Consider the following 12,789-nt stretch of genomic DNA (forward strand, 5'->3'; position numbering starts at 1 on the left):
GATTTGGTGTCAACTTTTACCCTTCTTCTTTTTTTTTTTTTTTTTTTTTTTTTTCTTTTTTTTTTTTTTTTTTTTTTTTTTCTTTTTTTTAACTATTATAATTATTATTATTCTTTCCTCCTCTTTGGCGAGGCTGTCACTCGGTGAAGTCATTTTGTTGCGGCTGCCTCCTCTCTTTCTTTTGTTCACCCCCCCGTTGGCTTTGGGGAGGAGAAGATAAAGCTTCCTCGGGTCCTCTAATCATAACAGGTGACTGTCCAGAGTTTTCCCATGTTTGTTTGCTGCTCTTCCCTGACGCATCAGGGATTCACGCTTCCGGCTTAGACTGCCTTATTGGCGAGCATCAGAAAAAGTCGTGTTTTTTTCCCCCTCCTTTCCTCTCGTTCGCTTTATTTGTATCTTTTTGCGACGCACGGCTAGTTTGTGCGTCGCACGGAGTTTCCAACAGGTTTCTCAGCTCGCCAAAGTCCTCCAGACAGCTTTGGGCTAGCCGGGATTTTTTCCCCCTTCTTCTTCTTCTTCTTCTTCTTCTTCTTCTTCGTTTTTTTTTTTTAAATCATCCCCCTGTCAGCTCTCACCCCCATATTCTTATGGATATCGCAACAGGTCTGGTGTCGCTGGAGCGCCTATCCGCGGGAGAACGGTCCGAGACGCGCATCATGCTGGACGGCATAAAAATCGAAGATCACCCGCTGCGATCGGGACAAGCCACGCTGGGAGTCATGCTCGGTGAGTGCCACGCATTTCTACAAAGCCGAGCACAAACCCCGCATGCAGCCAGATGTGGGATTATTTGACTTTATTTTACTATTTGCATTCATGCATTTTTTTTTTAAATTTCACACAACAATGCAAAAGAAAAAAAGGGAAAAAAGAAAAGAAGAAGAGATGTTTGTGCAAGCAGACGGAGGAAATAATGGCGAGTTTAGTCCTTATTCTATTTTAGTGTGTATGATTTTTAAGGCGGTTATTATCCCAGGCCTCATGGAATATAGTAATAATAATAATAATAATAATAATAATAATATGTTTATCACATATATTTTTTTTTAATTTATTTGAACGCATTGTAGTAATCGGTCGTGCTTCCCGTGTGATCGGGCGCTGCAGACTTTGACTCAGGCCTTCTCTCTGCTCCTCCAGGCTCCGAGTGTCACCACAGATCCGTGTGTGAGGGCTGCCAGCGGCCCATCTCCGACCGCTTCCTGATGAGGGTCAACGACTCCTCATGGCACGAAGAGTGTTTGCAGTGCACCGTGTGTCAACAGCCCCTCACCACCAGCTGTTACTTCAGAGAAAGGAAACTTTACTGCAAACACGACTACCAACAGTAAGCACAATGTCCCGAGGAGGTGGAGGGTCTTTCTTTTGTTTTGTTTTGTTCTTTTCTCTTTTTTCCTTTTTCCTCCGCTTTCTATTTTTTTTTAATACATATATATTTCTTTGCGTTGTTGAGTGGGTGTGCAGTGATTCTACAGAAAATGGCTTTTGGCTGGTCTGAAGGCCCTCAGCGGGTCTCACGCATCTGAGGGCGGTTGATAATAAAGTTACAAGAATATTATCAATATTCTTGTTTTCATTATAAGCAAAACAGCAACGTCTTAAATCCACGTGATTTTTATTTATTCAACTTAGACATGGAGCAGTTGTGCATCTCGATTAACAGTCCCAGTAACCCACGGTGTTTCCACAGTCGCCTCTGCACCATATGCAGCGTTTAAAAATGCGGCTTGATCCCGCTCGAGTCCGAAAATCCGGAGGTGTAAAAAGTCGGTTTTTATTCCGCTCCCTGACGCTTGTTTTCGGTTTGAATGATGTGGCGTTTCCCCGTCAACCTCAGAGCTCCTTTTTAAATAATACCAAAGATGGAAAACACTCTCAGTAGGTTTCTGCGAGCCCACAGCGCTCTTAGATTTATTTCTCCATCAGTTCATATTAGATTCTCTCTGTAAATCATTTAGCGCTGATATGCCTTTAATATTAAAATTTCTTTCCCTTATTTGATTATGGCGACCTAATGCCATGTCCTATTACTTTTATTTGATATATATTCTGCTTGTTATTTTCTGTTTTACGCCGTTATTTGTAAACATCTAATTTATTTTTTTTTAATTTTATCACACATTTGTATATTTGTTATTACACATAAATCATTTTTTTTGTATGTATTTTAACGGAGCTAAGGAATAGTTGCGCGGAAGAGAAATGTGCGTGTTAAAGAACACCTGCACCGATTTAGATTCGCGCAATTTGCGCATGTGCGAATGATGCACGCATGCACGCAAATACAAATGTTTTAAAAGCATGGAATTGTTTTTAATGCAAAAATTACACATTAATAAAAAAAAATAATAATAATACAAAACCATTATTATTATTATTATTATTACACACTCATGCAAAAATGTTTATCTATTACTATTAGTACTATTTCAAAATATTAGTTTAAATTAAAGTCAGCACCATGATTATTGTAAGATGTAATAATAGCAATTTAAAAAACCAACAAAACAAAAACGTAGTGCTACCTTCTAATTTAAACCTGTTCCAGGAAGAGATAATAATGTAAACTAAATATGTATTTCTTGAAAAATAATTAAAAACATATATATGTAAATATAGATATATATTTTATCATTCCTCAGAAGGCTGATGGAATTAGCGGCACGATTAAATTATCTGAGAGACTTAAAGAAATGCATTGGCCAGAAGTGCAGCAGGGCCGCTCCCTGGCCTGTGCAGACCCCGGGGTGCCCCAGTGTTTCTCATTGCATGAGCGCTTTTCATGCTTGTCACCGAATTTCCAGCTTTTTGTGTCCGGCCCTTTTGAGCAATTCTCCTTCCATTACCGGGACATTATGGTTCTCTGCTAGACACCTTGCAAAGCGACAAAGAGTTACATCTATTGCCATGCGTGGCATTCACCCCGCTCTGGGACGGCGGTGTAGTCGGCCGGTAACAATGGGGAAAAAAAAAAAAAAGAAAGAAAAAATTCAGAGCAGTAACCCAGGGATACCAGAGTCACGGCGTCACGGCCCAGAGGTGGCTGGAAGCTGAGACAGAAGGATCTCTCTTTCTCTCCTATACTTGTTGCGGCGTTCTGTTCCCGTTTGAAGTTTTGGTCATTTGCAAAAATAAAAGAACTGACAGGAATACAAACGCTAGAATAGAACCTGAGTAACTCTGGCTTCTAAATATTCGTCTTTCTATACATTTTCTTCTACTCTTATGCTCTTTAGAAATCACATTTGGAATAAAAGTGTCTGCCTGTATCCCCAACTATTATTTCCCGGTTTGCTGCTTTGAATGCTGTGAGCAAGCTCAGCCAAGCACGCCATCCGGCTCTCCCACACGCTGCAATATTCATCGCATCTTCAAGATCTTCTCCCCCCTTTTTTTTTTTTTTTTTTTTGTTCTTCTAGACCCTCCCAGACATAAAAAGAGCTGCCAGGTCGCTCGCTCACACCAGCACAGGTATATCATCTTTTTTTTTTTTTTCCATGTTTATTTCATTTTCGCTTATGCGATACTTAAAGATGTAATTGGCACCTTTTTGACTTTTATGACAGCCATTTAAGATGCATTTGTCAGCCCACAAACTGCTTTGGGCTGTGAAGAGAGCTCCAACCCCTTACAGAGGACTTTGTGCCTAATTACATTCCTACAGCAACTGATTCATGCCCCGTAATCAGCGCTCACTAGCTATAATAAATCAAGGCATTGGCAAGTGGGCCCCCCTTCTTTCTTTTCTTTTTTTTTTTTTGCACCTTTTTAACAGGTTTAAGTGCAGAAGGAGGGAAAACAATTGCGTTCTGTGTTATTAAACGTAAAACAAACCCAAGCTTAAAAATATCTTGCCCCCTATCTTGCTACAGTATTGTAACAAGATTGGTTTGCATTACTCCCTTTTCTCCCTCTTTTTTTTTGTTGCCCTTGATTTAGTTTTTTATCTAAAAAAAACAACAAAAAAAAACAAAGCAAAAAATGTCATTTCCGTGCGAGAGCAGGATCCGACACGTCCGAAACATGCAGAAGTACAACCGCTCGGTTAAAATGCGTGTCAGAATATCTGCGCGGAGAATCATGGAGCAGAATCTAGTGGGAAAATGCGAGGCCGATCATGAAAGGCTAGTAGCTGAGGCTGTCAGCCGGTTGACAGCCGTAGCCGTAGAGGAGGAACAAGCTCGAACGAGACGAGCGGTATGTAAAAGGCAGAGTGGAATTACACCATTCTGGGAGAGTTTGTTGTGCCCTGGTGTTTGGGAGGTCAATTATACATCATTAGAAAGAGGGAGATCTTCCACCCCTCACACACACACACACACACACACACCCCACAGGGATTTTTCTTTTTTTCGTGCAACCAAGCAGATGCTTTGAAGGGAGGCATGTAATAAGGGCCTTTCACTCGACCCGAGTGTTGGACAACACCCCTCTCTAATGGACTGCCTTGTTAGAAAGTGCCACAGGCTCTACCTGCAAAACATAACATTTAGCAACTATATTTTACACCCTGCCGCCTTGTTATTGAGGGCGTCCTGTTGATGCATTACAGAGTTTTTTTTTTTTGTTTTGTTTTATTTTGTTCTTATTATTATTTCTTACTCAATTTTCCATAAGTACTGTCAGTTTGACTGTATTCCAGTGGGTGCACATCTTAAATATTTTTATTTGTTGTTCATTCAAAAACGTTCAATAAGCAGATTTTTTTTATCAAGCTCCCATGCTGTAACAAAAAAAAAAAAAAAAAAATCCAGGTCACGGCAGTGTGAGCAGTAGGAAAACCCAGCAGTGATGAAGCCATAAAAAATAACAAAAAAAAAAACGGCGCTCCCAGAACCTGTCTCACCTCCCGGTGTTTTGTGCAGGATCCCCCCGGTGTGCTGAGAGGTGCTTTTTTTTTTTTTTTCAGAACAGTTTGCAGTGCCCTCCTGTGAAATTGTTGTTTTTTAATTAGCCGTGCTCGGGACGCTGCCGCAGAATGTGTGTGTGTGTGTGTGTGTGTATGGGTGTGTGTGTAAAGTGTGTGTCTGTATGTGTAGGATAGATGCTGACGACTTGGTTTCTGTATTGGCTCGTCTAGTGTGTGTGTGTGTGTAGTGTGTGTTGTGTTTTACTCACTCCAGGACACTCCTGCGTCGCCCGGCGCTGCTAGAGCACTTATATGCAAGCTAAGAATAAAAAGCAAGAAAAAAACAAAAAAAACATAGTCGGCGTTGTGGTTGTAAACTCAGCTGAGGAGTTTTACACTTAATTAAAGATGCTCCTCAACCTGCCGAGTGTGAAGCTTCCTTTCCAGGAAGATCTTCTCACATTTAGCTCTACCTTTTTCTTTTTCCTCCTTCTTCTGCCTTTAAATTTCCCTTTTAAAAGAAAAAAAAACACGATAAAAAGGTGTTTTTACCCTCCTGTTCTTGGGTAAATAAATCAAGACCTCTGCAGAGAGATAAATCTCACATTAGAAACACAAAGGCAGATGATATTGCTTCGGCTTGCTGGGATTTTTTATTTTTTATTTTATAGTGGCTCGGCGAGGAGCGGGCTGAAGCTGGCCCCGTTCTCCAGTAAGGAAGTATTGGGTTTTATGTCAACACGGCTCGGCCTGTCCCAGCAGCGCACTAGGATGCATCATCTGTCATCTCACGGCTTGCTAACCATTCCCCCCACCCCCTGCCCTCCTCCCTCCCGACACATTAAGAGCCATTAAAGACCTGTTGGGGTGTGTATATATTTGCATCGCTGCAACATCATCTTGGGTTCCCAATTTTTTTTCTCTCTCTCTCTCTCTCCTCCATCTGCTTTCCAAAAGTGAAATCTTTAAGGCAATATTTGTTCTTTCTCTTAAGTGCCTCGCAAAAAGTATTCGCACCCTTTGAACTTGCTGTCGCTCTGTCATGGACCTCAGTGTTCGGTTTTCTTCAGCAGTGCCTAATTAGTAAATAGAGCTCAGCTGTGTGTGGTTTGGACTATGCTGTGAAGGCATCTGAGGTTTGTTAGGGAACATCGGTGGACAAACGGCATCATGACGAACACGGCAGACAGGCCGGGGAGAAAGCTGTGGAGAAGCTTTAAAACAGGTTAGCTTATGAAACAATATTACAAGTTTTAGTTTTAGTCCTTCGTCAGTTTTCTGACAAAGGACTTTTCCGTCCATCACCCACTAATAATATGGGAGTAGGGGAGGGCGATACGGACTTTGTGATGTTTATCGTGATGTTTTGTGGTCCGATAAAGATTGAGATTAAAGCAAAACTATTTGTTTCTTATTTTTCATGCAACTGTATGGCTGTGACTGCTTGGGATAGCACCATAAGCCCAAATATCGTTCTTGAAAACATTTCCATTTAATTTAGGCTTCTTCAAGACGCCACTTACTTTAAAAAAAAAAAGAAAAAGCGATTCACATCACTAAAAAGTAAACAATAACAGCATTTAATCGTATTTTGGAATTTACAGAAACCTATTGATGCTTTTGTGGAACAAAAAGTGACGAAAACAGTAGAAGTAACATTTCCGACCTTGTTTTTATTATTATGATTACTATTATTATTATTTTAACATCAAAAACAGAAATTAATCATGACAATGACAAATAAGCATTCTCATCGTGACTAGAAATTTTTGATTTTGAGTTTGACTTTATTGAACGTAGTGTGATGAAAGAATAAACAAAGTTATATACAAACAAAATCAGTTTAAAACAAAAGCAAACAAAACAAAAAGAAGAGCAGCAGTAAAGTATATTTACACGTTGGAATATCCTGAAGTTATTTTCAGGATAAATGATAAACAAAGCAGCCAAGAGACACTGGATTACTGTGAAGATCCGCAGCTCTTCCTTACACCACAAATAGCCCTGAACGAACCGCTGTGTTGAAGTAGAACAAGGTGTTAGCAGCATTATGCTGGGGGCTAATCCTTCAGCAGGGACAGGAAAAGATGGCGTGAGATTAAGAGAACATGGATGAAGCTGAACAAAGGCCAGTTCTTGACATTGGAGTGCATGGTCAACTTCCATCGCAATGCAGAACATGCAGCCAGAGCTTCACGGTTCGGATCAAAGGATATGCATGTGTCAAAATGGTCTAGTCAAAGTCTAATTCTGAAGGGGACTCTGTGGAAAGATTCTTGAACGATCCCATCCAGTGCGAATGAGCTGGAGCGCTTTCAAGAAACAGAGAAAAACGGGCTGACTGCTCCGAACGTCTCTCAGCCGTAATTGTTTCAGAAAGGCAGTTTTTTACGAGCACAACCAGGCACCACTTAATGTTGGTCCATCACTTTAAAATCGCTATAGAATATGTCGTAACATCAGGTTGTAATGTGACAAAATGTGGAAAAAGTTAATCTACGAACTCTTCTTCGGCAAAGTGCAACACTCGAAGCCTCGTCGCGTTTGAGCGAAACGCTTCAGCAGAACGGAAACGGTCTGCCACGTTTCTGGATCCAGTGGTATTTTTGATGCCGCAAACGGATCATAAAATACGACACCGAGGTGATTCAATTAAGACGTCTTTTTTGTGCACAGACACAGTTCTCCTACTGTGTGTTTCGGTGGTAACTACCGGGTATTTATAGGGTGCGCATGCCAAGACGTTGCAGGGGGAGCGAAGAGAGAGCGGTTCGAAACTCTGAGCGCCTCTCTGGACACCACGGGAAGCCACGGTAATGGCCGCCGCCACTTAGAAGGCCAAGCCGGTGGCTAGGGATGTGGAAAGAGGTTCTCTGTGGCTTTGTGTGGTTGCGGGGGGAGCTGTTGTGCAGCGGAGGAGAAGGATCTGCCCGGTGTGCTCACATTACACTGCATGATAGCGGAGGGCTGCAGAGGAACTCAAGCATGCAATTTGTTGGTAGCCACAATTTAACCTCATCTCCTAAAGCCGGCTGTTAGGCAGCCAGTGGGACACGTCAGTCAACCGGGAACGCTGATCAGCAACGGCAGAGAGAGAGACGGAGGGAGAAAGAAAAGCCCTCGGCTCGGCAAGGCAGTGATTTTTTTTTATTTTTTTTTATTACTGGCTCCGAAATCCTCAGGCCTTCAGGTTTATTTTCCCAGCATGACGGCTCTTCATAACAAAAAAACAGCGCAACCGCAAGCCATTAAATGCAATTTACAAATTAGATTTTTTTGGCCAAATCTGTGAAATCATATAATAGTCTTTTTTCAAAGCAAACCAGTTGAGGGGGGTATACACGTACTCAGCAAATGTTTTTCTTTCTTTCTTTCTTTCTTTCTTTCTTTCTTTCTTTCTTTCTTTCTTTCTTTCTTCAGTTTAAATTTCACTCAAATCCGTGCGCGTTGCTTTTTGCCGCCGTGAAATTATTCAATCAGCGCGTCGCTTCTTCAGCTGGCTAATTTATTCCCGCACGTTTGCAGTTTTGTTCCTGGCGATATTTCCGATCTGTTTGTCTCGCCTGCGCGGTCTGGAATGAGCCCCCACTTGTTTCTTTCGGTGGAGCCCGATCGGACGCGCATGAGAAATTGAGAAGGGGCCTCTGCTGCTGGCTCGTGGTGCGGCTCCTGGCCCCAACTGTGTATATGTGATCCCCCCTCTGGAATGTTTTTCCAACACGTAGGCTTTTCGCAGATACACAAGAGGGGACTGGCACGGCGGTGGCAAGTGCTGCGTTCAGACTGTTGTGTGCCCAAGGCTTACTCTCGCACTCACGCCACACATTCTAGCTGTGCATGCGAATGGGCAGAGCAGAGTGTTTGTCTACACTCAGCCCAGGTTTTAGTGAGGGTGTGGGCACGCTCGCGTATGCATGCACACTCTGCTTCCTCTCCTTTCTTTGTCTCTAAATTCAGCTCTTTTCCACCGCCTCGCATTGCAAGCGGGAAGACGCGGCTCATCCTCGTCGCTGCGTGTCAGATGTAGCTGCTGGCTGCTTGCTGCAGTTTTTTTTTTTTTTTTTTTTTTTGCACAAATACGTCATTTATTTCTTCCTCTCTTTGAAAAAAAAAACAACAGAAAAAAAAATCCTTTAATCTTCATCAAATCAGATTAGCCTCCAAATGCTGGTATTCCTGCCCAAAGTGACTGACAGAGATTTGCACTTTTATCATTAAGTGTGACAGTAAGCCGGTCAGAAGCTTTGTCTTGAATAGAGGGCTCTGACGGAAACGGGGGCTCCTAATCCTTTTATTTATGTCAGACCCAGAAAGAGGGAAAGAATGGGGCCCGGGGTGGGTTGGGGCCGCAGAATGTCGTGGCCCTTAGTCGCCTCTAGACCTGGCCTCCACAGCCAAGTGAGCATGAGAGCCGTCCTATGTGGTCCGAAGCCCTCCAACGGCAACAGTCGCTCATGTTTTCCTTGCACCTACAACGTGGGGTGTTTACATGTTAAACCATCTCAGGGTGCAGACAGTCTCTTCTCATATTTTTTTTTGGGGGGGGACTGCTGACACAGGGTCGTTCCACTTGTGTGCGTACCTGTTCACAGTCAACCAGCTATGGGTGTTGCAGCGATAAGGGGCTCGGTCTAGGATGAGATTAATAAAATTTGCCGCTTCCCTGGTCGAGGTCCAACGTGAGGCCTTTGTCTGCGGCTCACCACCGGGTTGTGGGGCTTCGGCCCCTTTTGTGCGTGTACCCCTCCTGGTAATCCAGCTCCAGCGGGAGTCCCCCAGGGGCACTTTATTTACTCATTCAACTGTTTGGAAGTCTGTTAGACTGCAGATCGGATGCAGTGAGACCAATGTGATTACTTTAACCCGCACTTGCAGATTCCCGGCCCGGCATCTCTGCTCACCATGAGCCGGTGGGGGTCAGCGGATGACCAGGGTGCATTGGTGTGTGTGGGGGGGTAGCTCCACGTCGGCTCTGTCTGTTCCGGGTCTGAAATCTTCTCTGTTTAGACTGTTTTTTTTTTTATTCAATGAGTGACCTTATTACTCACCTTTATGCATAAGAATGAGATTGATAACTTTTCAAAGTATCACTATTTAGCAGTTTTATTGCAAAAAGTAAGATATATTTGCTGATATTAAAACAGAAACACAGCAAGCATTTTGGTTGCTACAAAAGCAGTATAACATATTTATTATGACAGATGAAGTAATGTTATTTCATCTATTGTATTAATAAGTACTAATTATGCTGGTTAATAAGGCTAGTGTCTGCTTAGAAATCAGCTGCATAGCCGGTTTTCCCAGCTTCTCAGTAAGGAAGCTAGCTATTGGCTGTCCTAAAAGTCCCCAAAAGTTGGTAAATGACATCTTCACCTAATTTACATAATTTGCAAACTGCATGTAATTGCAATAGCACCTCTAGCAGAGACGACTGATGCTGTGGGAGATACAAAAAAGTTAATAATGAATATTCTAGATATGTTCCGAAGTACAAATTTAATTCTTTGTCAATTATTTTTCAGTTTTATGTCTGGCTTCGCTTTTAACCTATTAGTTCGCTTAAGAGGCCATGGTACAACATATTTATTTTGATTTTTTTCTTGTATACACTCTGCGTTGGCGATCTAAATCGACCTTGTCCGAGCACGATTCCTTTGCAGCGTGGTTACGTTGGAAGGATGGCGGTCATGTCCTGATGCTACAATAGCAATCACAGGCTGAGGTGATCTGTGATTGCTTTGGGATGACTCTGGAATTTTGCAGTAGCATCAGAAAAAGATACTAGAAGGGTCTGAATACTTATTAGATATGTAGCGGGAAAGTAATGCTTGATTTTTTACTTTTAACAGAGATTCCTTAAGTTTCCACAGAAACTTAACTGCGGAAAATGTTTTCAGCAGATGGATCTGTGTCGGGTAGGGGAATAGTGCAGTAGACTTCTTTCAGCCAGCTGACTAGCAGTGGACAGCAGGCATTGGACGAGGGGCAGACCTACACGACTCTGTCAAGCTCTCCGTCACTTTTTCTGCCATATCGTTCTTACAGTTTAACATTTCTTTTTAAACACTGTGGACAATATTTGAAACTATAATCTTGTAATACCTCCAACCGCCCCGTGCCTTCTGAACTAAATACATAATACTTCCGCTGATGTCCTTTCATGTCAAAGTGAAGTGTTTGACGTTTCACTGACACAATCTGGTGGCTTCCCTAATTTCTTTCACTTGCCACATCATAATTCAGCACCAAAGCAAATGTGGTGTCAACATCTATGTTTTATTGCAAACAATGAAGTGGATTTGGTTATCCATCCATCAACATAAACCCAGAGCTATGTATTTGGGGCTAACCCCCATGTTAAACCACTGCAGGCTGTCAGGCTCTCTGAATTTACTCACCACCCCTTCCCCTTAGCGCGTCCTGGGAATATGTTTGGGATCAGCTGCAAGGAGCGGCATCAGTGCAGTGGGAGCTCCTCTAAAACTCACTGTTTAGAACCAGCTGCTGATTGGCGATGGCTGCCCTGGCAAGGAAAAAAAAAAAAAAAAAAAAAAAAAAAAAACCCCGTATGAAAACAGTGCAGATTGGATTTCTGCGCGCCTGACTCCCTCCTGTCCTCTCTGACCGGCCCCCCCACGGCAAGCCAGCGTGATTTGTGCATGAGGTCCCGTGACCCATGGAAGCTTCAAAAAGCAGCGAGGGGAAATATTTGGATGATCCTGATGGGGGAGTGGAGACGTGGGAGGGAGCGGAGGGAGGGAGGCAGAGACGACGGGGGCTTTTGGTTGAGAGCCGGGGTCCGTGCTGCGTAAGGCGAGGCAGATGTGGAGGATCTGCAGTGCAGCAGCGATGACAGGGAGGTGTGTGTCGAGATGACAGTCCTCTCTGGACTCCCAGCTCTCCCACCCAGGCACCACCACCCCCCGATGCCCCCTGCGATACAGGCGTCCCCCCGTCAGAGGGGGTGAAAGATTTGCAGCAACTGCAATAGAGGAGGTGTTTATTTTATTTTATTTTATTTTTTTACATCAGGTACGATACCGATTGTCTGTATACCCTACCCCTCTGCAGCTCCCCCTCTCCTCTTCTCTTTACCTTTCCTCTGCAGGCTGGATATTAATATTTCCCAGAAAGCTGCAGCAATACGTCTTCTTGGGAAATTCCACGTCTCCCGAACGCTGCAAAATGATCTGGTGTCTATGAAGAGGATGGATAAGGGGATAAAAACGTAGACTTTTTTTTTTCCTCCGTCTATATGTGATTTCATAGAGCTGTCTGAATAGAAAAATCTATACTTTTGCCTTGATAAGAAAAATGGGTTGCTGCAGGTGAAGGCCGAGCCGTTTCCTCTATTCATCAAAGTTTCCCGCTCCCCAGCCCCTCCAGCCTAAAGCACGGCGTCACTGGAAATCCCTTCTGAACTAAAAACGTCAGTAATAAGCTGAGGTTTGATGCAAACTGAAGCTTAGCTGGTAAAAGGAGAAAATGTGGCACGAGGTAACTTCAATCAGTCTTGTTGCTGCTGCCTCCTTCTCTGTGTGGGTGGGGTTAACTGAGCCCCCCGGCCTCCCGTACCCCCACCTTCTGGGGGGAGAGTGTCGGCCCCGAAGGCGTAACCTCACTGGCGGGGGGGGTCAGCGGTGCTGTCCCAGCCTCAGGCCAGAGTTGCGCTCTGACACTGGAGCTCTATCGCGGCGTTGGGATCCCAGCTGGAAGAACATCTCTGGCTCTACGCAGAGCCGTCTCTCAGCATGCAGCCGGGCTCACCGCTGGCCTCTGAGCCTCCAGCATTCATCACTCCACTGAGCGCCGGTTCAGGCGGCGTCATTTACACACTCTATGGTTCTTCAAGGTGCCGCGTCCGAGCCGTGGGTGTAACAAGATCTCATGGCTTGGGATCTCGCGATATTGAAATGCGACAACCTTTCTCGTCCATC

The 12,789-nt window shown here is 43.7% G+C and overlaps 1 protein-coding gene across 3 annotated transcripts in view; it reads left to right on the top strand.

The window, feature by feature from the left end:
• Positions 1 to 12,789, top strand: part of lmx1bb (LIM homeobox transcription factor 1, beta b) — a 73,588-nt gene that overhangs the window by 10,638 nt on the left and 50,161 nt on the right. The window contains exons 1-3 of one of the 3 annotated variants that reach the window (XM_016678351.1): positions 59 to 249; positions 607 to 729; positions 1,144 to 1,330. In XM_016678351.1, coding sequence (XP_016533837.1) covers positions 660 to 729; positions 1,144 to 1,330 — 257 coding nt within the window. In that variant the 5' untranslated portion in view covers positions 59 to 249; positions 607 to 659. The other 2 variants (XM_007565094.2, XM_016678349.1) reach the window with 2 other exon arrangements.

The sequence above is a fragment of the Poecilia formosa genome, unplaced genomic scaffold (assembly GCF_000485575.1).
Source record: "Poecilia formosa unplaced genomic scaffold, Poecilia_formosa-5.1.2 Scaffold5, whole genome shotgun sequence".
Classification (NCBI taxonomy): domain Eukaryota; kingdom Metazoa; phylum Chordata; class Actinopteri; order Cyprinodontiformes; family Poeciliidae; genus Poecilia; species Poecilia formosa.